The sequence below is a fragment of the Haemorhous mexicanus genome, chromosome 6 (genome assembly GCF_027477595.1).
Source record: "Haemorhous mexicanus isolate bHaeMex1 chromosome 6, bHaeMex1.pri, whole genome shotgun sequence".
Classification (NCBI taxonomy): Eukaryota; Metazoa; Chordata; class Aves; order Passeriformes; family Fringillidae; genus Haemorhous; species Haemorhous mexicanus.
The window spans coordinates 11,742,604-11,756,888 of record NC_082346.1 but is presented as its reverse complement, the minus strand read 5'-3'; the positions used below and the strand labels follow the sequence as shown (position 1 = coordinate 11,756,888).

The 14,285-nt window shown below is 54.3% G+C and overlaps 1 protein-coding gene across 1 annotated transcript; it reads left to right on the top strand.

The window, feature by feature from the left end:
- Positions 1 to 1,278: 1,278 nt before the first annotated feature.
- Positions 1,279 to 10,735, top strand: LOC132328329 (SITS-binding protein-like). The gene is made up of 10 exons (XM_059848167.1): positions 1,279 to 2,013; positions 3,940 to 4,111; positions 4,836 to 5,040; positions 5,130 to 5,280; positions 5,369 to 5,548; positions 5,948 to 6,216; positions 6,662 to 6,798; positions 7,809 to 7,930; positions 8,989 to 9,168; positions 9,942 to 10,735. Exons 1-10 carry the CDS (start codon positions 1,555 to 1,557, stop codon positions 10,113 to 10,115), a joined length of 2,049 nt encoding a protein of 682 aa, XP_059704150.1. The 5' UTR covers positions 1,279 to 1,554; the 3' UTR covers positions 10,116 to 10,735.
- Positions 10,736 to 14,285: the final 3,550 nt, after the last annotated feature.

Here is a 14,285-nt window from a genome sequence, read left to right as displayed (position 1 = left end):
GTTGTAATACCACTTGGAAAATCCAGGTATTCCATGGTCACCCATAGATATGGTGAGATGACTGTGAATGGGGACTGGAGCATGGAAAAGTCAGTGGAAATCTCAGATTTCCAGAGTTTTTGTACAGGTGGGGATTTCAAGTGTCCTGGGAAGTGGCTTCCCTGTGGTTTTGGGTGCAGGCAGCACCCCAGCTGCAGCCCTGGAATTAATCCAAGGGAGGGTCCAGTGGCTCATGTGAAGTAGGAACAGGGATGAAATCCCCCAAAACTGGATAATAACAGCAACAAAAGCCAAAGCAGGAGAACAAGGAGGCTCAGCTCTTCCAGGGCCTCATGTGTGGATTCACAGGTGTGTAGTAAAGACTCAACCAGCGCCACCTTAGCAAGCTGGCAAAAAAAACCCACCTTTAATATTATTCCCCTATAGATAAAAGCCTTGAAAAGGGAATATTTTTATGTCCTGCCCCTGCTGGGGATGCAGCCACCTGTGGCTACGTGTGAGCTGCAGGGACAGAGGGAGGGAGGGAAGGAGGGAGCTTGGCTTAAGTAACGCTCCTGGGTTAGTCTGGATCAAGTTCCTTCGGCTCCACGGGTCTCAGACGCGGCCAGGAAAGAGGAGGAAAACCTGCTTGTGGTGGGAAAACCGCTGGGAAAAACATTGAGGACACTTCGGAGGCTGTGACAGCATCTCTGAACCTGTCTTTAGGTAAGGGGGTGACAGGGGGTGTAGGGGTGGCTGTGCTGTGCCAGGGGTGGTGGCACCATTCCCAGCCTGCCATCGGGCAGTGGGATGGGGCCTGGGATACAGGGACAAGCCAGTGCCACGCCATGAAGCTGTCCCCACAGTGACCCCTCACCTGGAGGAACAGCAGGGCCCGTTCCCTTGGGCTCAGCCAGCGCCCACAGCCTGCCCACGGGCGGTTTTGCTCTGTGCATCATCCAAACGCTTTTCCAGGGAAGAGAGAGAGGAGATGGAAGGAGGATGTTGCATCCCCTCCTTTCTCGACCCACCCAGGGGTGTTTTCCTGCACCCCTGGCTATTTGCTGCTGCTTCCAATCCGAGCAGGGAACCGATGCCACACCCCACGGAGCAGCGGAGGCAGGAGCGCGGTCCTGATTCCCATTGTCCGTGGCCCCATCTCCTCCCGGGCTCCAGGCCACGTTGACACCTCCTCCTCATCCTCCTCCTCCTCGGTGTCACTGGGTGCTGCTGGCTGTGCCAAGGGGCTGAGCCCCTGGCTTTGGGGGCTGAGCCACCGTCACCCGAGCCCAGCAGTGGGATTTGCTGTGGAGGAGGCTGAGGAAGGGACTCCCCTTACCTCGGGATCAGTGCAGAGAGAACAGAGTGGCAGCTTTCCCTCTTTTAAACTATTTTAAAATTTTCATTATATATACATTATATTCATTAGTTTTTTGTGCATGCTTTTGGAGCTATCCCAGAGGATCTTTTGGAGCTATCCCAGACGATCTTTTGGACCTATCCCAGAGGGTTTTCTTTCCTGTGCCGCTGCAGGAGGGGAGAGCAGCGCAGCCGCCGCATCCCTGAGATCGCACCATGCCCCTCTCCCGCCACACCGGCCAAATCCCGGAGTCCACCTGGACCCTGGGCTTCAGGGAGATGACGGAGCCCTGGAAAGGCGCCGTGGGCTGCCTCGGCGTGGCCGTCTTCTTTGCCATGACCATCGGCATCATCTCGTGGCAGGCGGTGGAGCAGTCCCCGGAGGAGTGGGTGCTGCGGGGCCGGGACGCGGGGATGCTGTGGGAGCGCGGCCGCGGGGCGCTGCTGCTGCGGGCGCTGCCGGCCGGCCGGCCCGTGCTGGCCATCGCCGTGGGCAGCGTGCCGGCCACCGAGCCCCCGCCGCCCCGGGACCGCTGCTGGCACGACGGCGGCCAGTTCTGCTACTCCTGGGAGGAGGACGCCGAGCTCCGGCTCTCCCTGGAGCCGCCGGCAGCCCCCGGAACCGAGTGCTACGGCGTGCGCTGGACCCCGCTGCGCCCCGACGTGACCCTGAAGGTAACGGGGACCCCTCCGTCCGGCTCCGAACCCTTTGGGCTCCGACAAGGGCGGCTCTGGCCTGACCATCATCCCCCAGCTCAGTTATGGGGTAGCACTGTGGCCGTGGCTCCCTGCCTTCCATATCCAGAAGGCGCCGGGTGGGGAAAACCTTTTGGAAGCATCGTGCTCCGAAGCTGAGCCCCAAAATCCTGTGGCGGTGCCACGCTGGTGACCCCGGGTGGGAGAGCTGTGTTTATATGGAGACAGAGTAAATACCCACTGGAGATGACAATGCTGGCGAGAGCCTCGGGAAGGTCTCTTCCAACACAGACACAATGGGCAGCTCCCACGGGATGGGAATAATCCGTATCCGCTGCTCCAAACATTTTTGGTACCATTCCCTGCTTTCTCCCTCAGTTAAATAAAAGCAGACTCTGGGAAGGAGCCTTAGGAGGGGAAGGAGACACGCTGTCAGAGCAGGGTGTCCAGTTGTGGGGAGCCCTCAGAAAAAGGGAGGGAAGCGGGATGAGATTCTCTGGGATGGAGGATTGTTGCCCTTTAGGTGTAAATCACCTGTTGGCACCGTTCTGGGTGGGTGGAAGGCGTTGCCTGAGCACAAACCCTCGGTCTCCTCCACTGACATTGCTGTGAGGCATTGGAGAGGATGAGTGAGACAGAATAGGCTTTCCCCCACTTGTTAAAAAAACCCCAAACCATTGGAAAATATGATCCAGCGAAATCTGAGTTCAGAACAGACTGTTTTCCCTCTTTCCCAGCTGGTGTAATGAGTTCAGCTGACACCTGGTACAGCTATTCTGAGCCTCCAGGGTTTCCACTTTAATAATTTACATCTCCTCTCCCCACCCCTTGGAGAGACTTAACCTCTCTGCGCCCCTGAGCTCAGGACTCCAGGAGGCTCTGAAGCCTTGGGATTGGGAATAAATGTGGGGTAGGTTGAGGGGGGGAGGGGGTCTCTGGGTCCCCTCTGCCACCCCAGGCCCCCTTCATGGCCCCAGATCTCTGGGCTTTCGGGGAAGCCCATCCTGCCTGGGAAGTCACGAGGACGCTAAGTCCTGCTGATCCCTCGATTTGGCAGAAAGGGGAAAGTTTGAGGAGCTTTGAAGTGAAAACTGATGATTGCTGGCAGGAGGCGGGTCAAGGATGGGGATGTTCCCCATGCCAGGGCCCTGTCAGGCCTATGAGAAGTGCCCCAATCTCCAAACTGAGTCTCTTGAGAGAAATTCTTGTCATGAGCCCTTGGGAAAGAAGGAAGCTGTGCCTTGGGAGGGAGGATGTGTCACCCTTGGGATGCTGGTGCCATCAGGGTGAGGGCTCAAGATGGGGCCAAAAGCTCTCTGAGGGAGCTCAGCTGGGGACAGCTGCACTTGCAGATTCACCCCGGAAATTCTAGGGAAGGCAGCTGGAGACCTTAATGTGTTTTTTAAGTAAAACAGAAGGAAAAAAAGAGAAAAAACCACTGAACAAAAAATACCAACCAAATACAAAACCTGACCAAACAAAAAAAACTCCAAACAAACCAGCAAACCAAAATACATAGATTTTTCAAATGGGTTTCTGAAAGTGCCTTCAGTGCATTTTAAAGCTGTTTCCTTGAATTTCCTGCTCCATTGTCCTCTCCCACTCACACCTGCAGAGTCTCTTCGCTCACACCTTTGCAGCATCTTTTCCCCTGCGACTCAGACGTGTCTGATAACTGTGATGGGGTGCAGAAGTGATTGTTGTGGCAGTTTGGTTTTATTTGTCCTTCTCCAGCAAAAACTGGCAGGCTTTGGGAAGCTTTTTGTGCTTTTCCTTTGTTTTTTAAATGAAACCATAATTTTACACTGTAAAAGGGACACCGGCCACTAGCACAGTTTGCTCAGTCTGGCTTTCCTGCTCCCCCTGAGTATTCCTTGCTCTTTGATGATGCTTCCCTGGCTGCAGGATTGTTTTTCCATGGCCAACGTCTCCTGGTATGGAGGGCCGAGCATCCGTGCCCAGCGCTGGCCCCTCAATGGCGCCGAGAGCCCCGCGCAGCCCTTGGTCAGCGGCGACCTCAGCGCCAACCCCGACGGCTTTGGGCCCCTCCTGGAGAGGTACTTCCTGGGATCCACAGGTAACCACCTCCTTCCCTGACCAGAGTCCGACAGCTTCCATCCCTGTGCTTCTCTGCCCCTCTCCTCTCCTCTAAAGCAGCTGGTTTAAGGACAGCATAGATGTTTCCGGGAATAAAACATCCTGCAGATGTAGCAGCAACAGGGCACGTGGGATGGATCCCACACTGCCTCATCCCTGTGGGAAAGCTGATACTGAAGCTGAGTGCCTGAGGATGGGGTGGCCCAAGTCACTCCAGGGACATCCCGTGCTCTTGGTGTGGCTGGTTTCTTTTTAAGTCCAGATCTGTGCCCATTGCTGCATCCCCAGCTCCACTTGAGCGGCTTTGTGGCTCCCTGATGTCGCTGTGGGATGCTGGATTCAGGCAGGAGTTCAGCTCCTGGTGTCATTTTTTGGGGTATATTTGGATTATTCTGCAACACACCAAACTTCAGGTATTACCCCAAATTAATCCAATTGACCTGCACCAGCTCTGCACTGCTGAGGCCGCTGAAGGCCGAGCAAAAAGGCCAGGAAAGGGAGAAATCCAGCTCTTTGAAGGCATTTTGGGACTCTACAGGGGAATAGCGGGAGCAGGGTGGGGATGATTGGCACAGCTGGAACTGTGGTGGGATCAACCCAGATCAACCTTGGCACCAGTCAGGCTCTGCTCATCCCTGCGGCTCCCAGGACCGGGAGCAGCCGTGTGCTTGCCGAGACACCGTTTTCCCCACTTTTCCCTGAAGGAGTGACGGTGACAGTGGCTCCCGACGTGTCCCTGCTCCTGTCTCTGGAGAGCCACCGGCAGTTCTGCCTGGAGACGCCGGCGGGGCGAGCGGAGCCCCTGCAGTACCAGCTCTGTGTCAGCGCCGATGTGGCGGCCGCCCGCCGGCACACGGCCAGCGCTCCGGCGGGAGCGGCTCGGACACTGCCGGACACCGCGCTCCTGGGGTGAGCGCTCCTTGCCCCCACGGTGGGAACCCTTCCAAACGTCCTGCCCGCTCTCCCAAGCACCTCACGAGGGATTTCCCGCCCTGCAGGTCTCCGATCTGGCGCTACCACGGCCCGGAGGGTTCTGCCGCCAAAATCAAGCGAGGCCTGAGGTCGCTGGTGAGGAGGCTGAGGCGGCATCGCCTCCAGGAGGGCGTCGTGGCCCTGGGGGAGCGCGGTACCACCGTCCTTGCCGCCGCGGTACGGCCGCCCTGCCACCCTCCGGGCATGTGGGGATCGTGCCGCTCCTCTCCCACAATCCCCTTATTCCCGCCCTTCCTGCCCGCAGGACCCGGTGCCCTCGGGGCGCAGGAAGCGGCAGGCCCCGGCGCTGGTGGAACCTCTGGAGCTCTCCATCACGCTGTCCCCGTACGCCGGCGTCACCTCCCCGCTCTTCCTGCGCTCCCTGCGCGGTGGTGAGGCCGCAGGATACTGGCTCAGCCGCCAGCCCCGACCCGGGGCCAGCTCGGTACGGGACCCCCTCAGCCCCCAAACCAAAATTAAAGCTGAATAAACCCCCTCAGGTTTATTATTTTATCAAGGGACACAGCCCAATCCCACTGTGCTGGGACACAGCAGTGCTGGAGGAAGCAGCGTCCCTCCTCTTTCCTAAAGAAGCAACTTTAAAATTTCCATTTCCAGTGTTGAGAAGATTCCCCAGCTCCACTTTGTGTGGTCATTTTATTGATCCCTTTGCCACCAGCTCAGGGATTTTTGGGGGGTTGAGGGAGAGTTTACACTTTGATGCACTACACCATGACAGTGCAGCGTGGGATGGGGGCAGCATGGGCATCCCCCAGCCTCGCACCCTGGAATCAGCAGGACATTCTATGGATCTGACAGGGATTTCCATCCTCCTCCTCCGCAGATCCCGCTGCTGACCACCTGGAAGGGGCAGCTCTGCGCCCGCCTGAATGTCACCAGTGAGGCAGCGCTGGGCTGGTACCTGGATCGTGCCCGGCACCTGCGGCAGGCACTGGGGGCCACCTATGTGGCCTTCGAGGGAGTGGAGGGCAATTCCTTCCTGGAGCAGGATGTCCCTGCTCCTGCCGAGCTGGAGGGTGATGGATACACTGAGGCACTGGCAGCGGCGCTGGCGACGCTGGGCAACGGCACCATCATCAGCGCCGGGAGCAGGTGGGCACCAGGGAGAGGCCTTGCTGGAGCTGATGGGCACAAGAGCTTGCTGGGGGATGGTGGAACTGGTGCTTGGAATTCATTCTTGGTATTCCCAGATGTTTCTTGGCACCCAGGGAAATGAAGTGGTGAGGATGTAGGCTAGGGCAGCGTGTTGGAGTCAATGATCCTTGTGGGATGTGAGGATGGCATGGCCCTGGCACAGGGTGCCCAGGGAAGCTGTGGCTGTTCCATCCCTGGAAGTGTCCAAGGCCAGGTTGGATGGGGCTTGGAGCAACCTGGGAGAGTGGAAGGTGTCCCTGTGCATGGCAGGGGGTGGGACTGGATGGGCTTTAATGTCTCTACCCACCCAAACCATTCTGGGACTATAATCTGGCCCCAGTGACTCCAAAGCCAACTGGGCATCATGGAATTTCACCTTGAAGTGTTTGTACTGTTTCTCCAGATCCAGCCATCTCCCACTGTTTGTCCAGATGAGCCCCCTGCGCTCTGACTGGAGCCACGCCGGGGTGAAGGGCCTCATCCCCTCTGTGCTGCACTACAGCCTCCTGGGCTACAACTTCTTCATCCCTGATGCAGTAGGTAAGGATTGGGTTTCCATTTTTCCCCTATTTCTGGCTTCTCTGCAATGAATTTTGCAGCCTTTTCCCAGGCACATTTGCATCTTAGGTGTGCTATGGGAAAGCTTGGAGCGTTTTACTTCCCAATTTTCTGTTGTGCTGGCTTGATTGGCATGAATGTTACCAGGGGAAAAACTGAGGAGTTAAAACCAAAAGAATATGTTGTAAATATTGCCAGGCAGCTCCAGCAGCAGCCGGGTCTCTGGGGATGCCCTTCCCAGAGTTCCACCACAGCCCACCCCTGCGGGGCTTGGCTTGGGCTAAATCCCACCTGGCACAGGCAGGATCTGCATCCCCAGGCTCCTGGCTGGGGAATGGATGTTCCTAAAACCCCAGCAGCTCTGCTCCAAGTCTGCATTTCTGCTCCAAAGCAAAATGGCTGCAGAAATCCCGAAATAAAAGCATTCTAAAAGGCAAGAAATAACCTTTAATTAGGGCCAAGTGGATCCCTTTCCCTTTTTCTTGGAGCTGATGGAGCTAGTGGTGGTTAAAACATGCCCAAGTGTGCAGGGGCTGTGCAGAAGTGTCAACCATGGAGAGCTGAGCTAAACAACAGCCCTGAAACAGGGGCTGAGAGCAATATTTCAATTTGCCCTCTATTTTTAGCTTGTTTTCCTTAGAAAATGAGGTTCAAGCAATCCCAGCATGGGAGTTTGCTTCCCAAAGAGCTGCTGGAGCCCTTGGCTTATGTGGATGGGAGTGCAGATCCTCCTGCACAGACAGAGCTGGGCAGGAGGTTGTGTCCCAACAGCCTGGGAGCTGCAAGAGCTGGGAAAAGCCTCTGGAGGAAACAAGAATTTTTGGATGGCTGGGTGAGCCCTGGGGGCTGGGGGGGGTTTGTGCCATTTCCAGGGAAGCTCAGCCAGGTTTCAGAGCAATGGTGATGCTGTAGGCACTGGAAGGAGCTCTGAGGCTTTCCCAGAACCTTTCCATGCCATGGGAGGCCCTCACTCCAGCTCCATGTTCCCACAGGAGGGAGCGAGGCTGGAGCCACCCCGGGGGACCCGGAGCTGTTTGTGAGGTGGCTGCAGATTGTGACATTCCTGCCCGTGATGGCCTTTGGGACCCCGCCCTGGCTGTGCTGTGACACCTGGGTACGTGTCCCACACTGGGATTCTGACATGGCCAATGCCCCCAAAAGCCATGGAAGGCCTGACAGGGATCTCCTGCCAACTGCTGTCCTCAGCTTCCCACTGAAGTGGGAATAAATCCATTATCAGTGGGTTTAGATTCAAGTACCAATGGATTTAAATCCAACGGATTTGTGTCCGTTATCAATGGACTGAATTATATTTCAATTTGGTGGATTCACATGCATTATCAGTTGAATTCAAATCAAATTTATTAAGGTCCTTTATTAATGGATGTAAATCCATTTAAATACAATTAATCAATATCCATTATCAATAGATGTACATGCATTTCAATCCTTGGGTTTCTATGCATTGTCAGTGGATCTAAATTCACTTAAATCCAATGGATTTATCAATATCCATTATCAATGGGTTTCAATCTATTTGAATCCAATGGGTTTATATTCATTATCAATAGACTTAAATCCATTTATATCCAATGGATTCATGTTCAATATAACTGGACTGAAATACATTTAAATTTAATAGATTCATATATATTATCAATGTATTTAAATCCATTTAAATCCAATGGATCCACAACTATTTTCAATGCATTTAAATAAATTTAAATCCAATGGATTTTGTATTTAAATTCATTAACAACAGATTTAAATCTCTTCAAGTCTAATGTGTTCATATCTGCTATCAATAGATTTAAATCCAGCCAATTTATAACAATTACCAATGGATTTAAAGCCATTTAAATCAATTATCAATGGATTTAAATGCATTACCAATGGATTTATATCCAAATCAATTAATATCCAAATATATCCAATACATCCAATTAATCCAACTAATATCCATATACATTTATATCCAAATCAATTAATATCCAATATCAACTCAATTTTTACCATAACTTGATCAGGACATTCCAGTTCAGAAATTTCTCTTCCCAAGGGAACATGTTTTACTTTTAAATTTTTAATTATTTATTTTTGGGATTTTTTTCCTTCCCTGCTTTTCTGTTTCCGGGACATTGGGCTCCTCACGGATTTGTCTCCCACCTGCAGGTCCTGAATCTGACCCGCCAGTGCATCCAGAGGCACCGGGACTTTGTTGTGCCACTGCTCCTAAAATACAGTGAGGAGTGGCAGAGTTTGGGATACCCCATCTTCCGTCCTGCCTGGTGGCTCAGCCCCACGGATCCCGTTGCATTCACCATAGAGGATGAGTTCCTCATTGGAGATGAGGTGGGAATTCTGCATTATTCCTGTAAATCCAGCGCTGCCCAAGTACAAACCAGGACTTGGATTTGAGCAGATTTAAATCCAAGCCAACACAGCTTTGTGGGTTTGGGGGTTTTGCTTTTTGGGAAAGCTTGGTTTTCCTCATGAAAGTCTTACTTAGGGCTCTGAAACCCTCTATCAGCTTTGGAAGTGAAAGGATTTAGGAGGAATAAAGAGTCTCAGAATGTTGGGAACTGCTTTTCCCATGAAACAATAGGAAAAAATGCTCCCTGAAGGTGGGACTACATTGGTTCTATCACTGAGAAGGAGGTTTTGCAAGAAACACACATTTCTGATGGGTTTTTTGTTCTGGTTTTCGAAAATATAAACTGGATGGAATCTTGGGGCAGCTGCAGGCAGGGATGATCCCAATCCCAGTCAAAGGAATGTCACTGCGCTTCGTTAATGTTTCTAAACTGACAGAAGGCAGGGATAGACGGGATTGGGAAGGAATTCCCAGTGATGGTGCTGAGGCCCTGGCACAGGGTGCCCAGAGCAGCTGTGGCTGCCCCATCCCTGGAAGTCTCCAAGGCCAGGCTGGATGGAGCTTGGAGCAACCTGGGCCAGTGGAAAGTGTCCCTGCCCATGGCAGGGTGTGGGACTGGATGGTTTTTAATGTCTCTTCCCACCCAAACCATTCCAGGATTCCCTGATGACCATCTCATCCCAACACGCACATCCTGGCTAATCTTCCCTCTGCTGAAGTTCTTTTTCCTTTCTTTTCCTTCTCCCTGCAGGTCCTGGTGGCTCCAATAACAGAGAAGGGACAAACATGGAGGGATATCTACCTGCCAGGACAGGGGCACCTCTGGCTGGACACCAACACTGCCCAAGTGTTTGATGGTGGCACCACGCTCAGGAATTACTCTGCCAGCCTGGCCGAGGTGCCAGTGTTTGTAAAGACCTCCTGAATCCAGCTGGGCAGCTCTGGGACAGAGACTTCCGAGGGCAGCACTCCCCTCAGACCTCCAGCCTCTTTGCCCTTTTCCCAGATCATTTTTTTTTTTTGTTTTGTTTTGTTTTGTTTTTTACTTCAGCAGAAATTGTCTGAATTTTCTTATTTGTTGTTACCCTAAAGTAGTGGCTCTGCCACCAACATCCATCCACACTGAATGCTGCATTTTCCCCAGGCTTTCCTGGTGAAATATTTGTGTGTGTGTGTGTGTGTGTGTGTGTGTGTGTGTGTGTGTGTGTGTGTGTTCAGGTGGGCATATCCAGCATTTCCAGGTCCCTGGCACCATGCTCAGAGAGGCAGGGAGAGGATTTTCCAGGAGATAAACAAACATCAGCTCATACCTGAGGAGAAGTTTTGTATTTAATGAAAAAATTAAATCTAGGGGAATACTACCCGGATGGTTTTGGTGCTGTGTGTGGCCACCTCCTGTGCTGAGCAGTGCTTCTCCCACCTGAGGCTGTGTGTGGTTTTCAGGTAGCAAGAGCTCACCTTCTGAGTATATTTGGGAAAATGAGTGAATTCCAGGTGTATTTGAAGCAGGTTTCTGTGGAAGAAAAATAAATTGGATCAAGCAGAGGAGTGGCTCTACCAGAGCATGATGTGGATATCGAGGATCCTTGCCCACCTCCTGTGTGCCCAGGCTCTTGCTTTTCACCATTGGTTGAATTTTATGGCTTTTTTCCAATTATTTCTTGCAGTGCAAGAGGGATCCAGTGTGACCAGGCTCCTTCCATCCAGCAGAGAATGTATCCATAGGCAAAATCCACATCCCACATGCTGAATATGCATCTAGGGGGGTGATCAGCTATGGTGACACCCCAAACTGGAGTTTAATGGGACACTGCAGGTTAGTGGGGTGCTTCCAAAGGCTGGCATTTGGGGACAGGGGCTGGATGACAGTTTGGAGGAAAGTTTAGGGCAAGTTTTGGCCCTGGAGCTGGGCTTGGGCACCTCCAGCACTGATTTTTATTAGCCACACCGTGGGTTTTTGGGGAAAATATTCCTGTACCAAGCTGTGGCTCTGCTGAAAAAGTGCTAAGGGGTACTAACTTCTCCCAGCAAAGCTTCCCTGGATAAAACTGAAGGGAAAGCAAAAGCCAAGTCAGGTTCAACCATGGAAAAGCAGTAAGGGCATGGAGAGGAGAAGAGCCCTTCAGCTCCTTCCTTGATCTACAGAGGCACTTAATGATGCTGGGAGAGCTCACAGAGGGAAAGGATGAAACTCATGAGGGCAACCCAAGGGTGTGGGATGCTCCAAAATATCTGTGGATATATATCTGAGGTGGCAAAAACAGAAAAAGAAGAAAGGGAGTGCTGGCTCAAGTGGCATTTGTTTATTTGCAGCAAGTCAAGCCCTGGGACAGGATGTCCAGGAGAGATCTGGTGGCTCCATCCTGGGAGAACACCAAAGCCTGCCTGGACACCCTGGGCTGAGCCTGAGCGTGGCAATTCCCATTTTGGGAGGGTGGGCTATGTGTCCCTGTGCCCGGCACGGCTCCAGCTCCTGCGCCGGCTCGTCCCTGAGGAGTCTGAGTTGTCCAGCTGGGACCTTGGAACTTGTCCCTGGTCATCATTCCAGCTCCTCCACTGCCTCTGACCTGTGGAGTGGTTGCGGGGCACTGTTCCCTGGGAGGCTCTCTGGGAGTTCTGGCTTCTCCTGTAGGATCTGCCCTGGTTTCGGCTCCTTGTTGCACGCTGTAGCCTGGCGGATACCCAGTCTTCCCACTGGTGTCTGTCACTCCTCCTCAAGGAGGGGGTGTCATTTTGGGACCTTGGAATGTGGCTGCTATCAGCATCCCAGCTCTTCCAGCGCCTCTGGTTTCTGGAGCGCTCGTAGGGCACCGTTCTCTGGGAGCCTGCCTGGGAGTTCTGGCCTCTCCTGTGGGATCTGCCCCGGCTTTGTCTCCTCCTCGTGTGCTCTTGTCTGGAGGAATCTGAGTCTTCCGACTGGCGTGTCTCACTCCTGTCTGAGGGGACATCGTGCTGGGGCCCTGGAGTGTGTCTGTCATCAGCATCCCAGCTCCTCCAGCGCCTCTGCCTCGCGGAGTGCTCGGGGGAGCCTGTCTGGGTGTCCTGCTCCCTCCTGGAGGACCTGTCCCAGCCACGGGAACGCTCCCTGCCCCTGCTCCACCTGCGGCGGCCCCAGGACCGTTCCTGCTGGCTCCATGACCTGCGGGACCCGTGCCGGGATCGCCGTCCCTGCGAGGAGACCGGGATGGCCCATTCCAACCTGGGAGTTTGTCCCTCTTCAGGTGTGTCCTCCCAAGCCCTTCTCTGCTGCTGCCACCACCTCCTCCTCGGGGAGTCGCTGCCTCGGCCGTGCGGGGACTGCCGGCGGCCGTCACGGGGCCACCTCATGGATCTCCTGGGCCGCCTCTCGGAGGGCCCGAAGTGCCCGGAGCAGCTCCGCGCGGACTGGCCACGCCGTCTCCGCTTCCTGTCGTACACGCGGTCCTGCACCTCGTGGTACAGGGCCACGTGCTGGGGGTAGGGGTGGCGCGTGGGCCGCTGGCACCGCGGGCACGTGGCCTCGCCCAGGCTCCAGTCCCACAGGCACAGCTGGCAGAAGCAGTGCCGGCAGGAGCTGGAGCAGGCGGTGCTGATGTGCCGGCACTCCGGGCACGCGGCCTCCGCCTGGCCGCTGTCCTGCGGCCCGGCGGCCGCGGCGGCCTGGCTGGTGCTGGCAGCGGAGGTGCTGGGCTCCGGAGTGTGCTCCCTCGATGACATCTCGCCCTGCAAGAGGCACAAAGTCTGTTTGCAGGTACCTCTCCCCGAAAGCCCGCGGCTCCTCGGCCCTCCGGGGCTGTGCCGCACCTCAACAGCGGGGCCGTGGTGGGGCTGGAATAGCGGTGTTTGCATCCCACGCCTCTCACCGTGGGATTGCGGCTCTGGGCCCCTCTGCTGCTTTTGTGACGTGGCCCGTGTCCCGTGGCTGCTGTGACGTCACTGATGGTGCTGTCACAAAGGGCCGCTGTTGAGGTGTGGGACAGCCCCGTAGGGCTGAGGTGCTGTGCTTGGGTTTGGGGACAGGCGTCGGGGGATAAATTTTGTGTCTTGTAGGGCAAGAAGGCGTCACAGGAGTGGGATCCTCAGGGGGAGGCCACAGGAGGTGCCCGAGGTGGCACCACGATGGCCACAGGTGGCCTCAGCATGGTCAGGGCTACAACTCATCAGGAACTGCAGGGTTAGGACAAGGGGAATGGCTCCAAAATGGAAAAGGGGAGATTTAGGTGGAATACTGGGAAGAAATCCTTCCCTGTTCGGAAGTGAGGCCCTGGCACAGGTTGCCCAGAGCAGCTGTGGCTGTCCCATCCCTGGAAGCATTCCACATCAGGTTGGACACAGTTTGGAGCAGCCTGGGATAGTGGGCGGTGTCCCTTCCCATGGCAGGGGGTGGAACTGGATGATCTTTAAGGTCCCTTTGAGCACAAACCACTCCAGGATTCTCATCTAGAGGAAGGAGGTGGCAGTGGAGCAGGGCTTGGAGCAGCACTGACAATGAGTTGGGTCTGCACGCTGAGAGCTAAGGCTCTGCTTGGGTGAGGCTCCATGGAGTGAGGCTCCATGGAGAGAACCAGGAACCTCCCGGTTTATTGCACTACAGCTCTCTGAAACAATTCATTTTGCTGGAAGCGTGGCTATCCAGTTTTCTTCATGATCGCAGGTTGATCTCAGGTTTGTTGCTATTGTTGGTAAAGTAAGTTAAGTAACCTTCAGCCATGAGGACACAAATCGTACAAGAATAAAGGAGTAAGGGCTGAAAAATTCTGTCTCCTGTGCATGAGAATAATTGGATTGGTTTTCTTCTACAGTGCTCCCTTCTTGTGCAAGGGAAAGGGAGGTATCTTAGATCAATAAGAAATCAAGAATTTCCAAGGAGCTGCGCCTTGGGCTGAGATGGATGCTTTTTGGGGACAATAAAAACAAGTATGGTTTTGGGAATAGGCTGTAGCTGGGCTTGTACCACCAGCCACCACCACAGGCTTCCCGGGGAGGTGGTGGAGTGCTATTCCTGGAGAGATTTAGCGCATAGATGTGGACCCGTCTGCGGCACTCGGGGACACGGTCAGTGGTGACCTTGGGGGACAGCGGGACGCACGTGCGTTTTACCCTACGGATTCGGTGC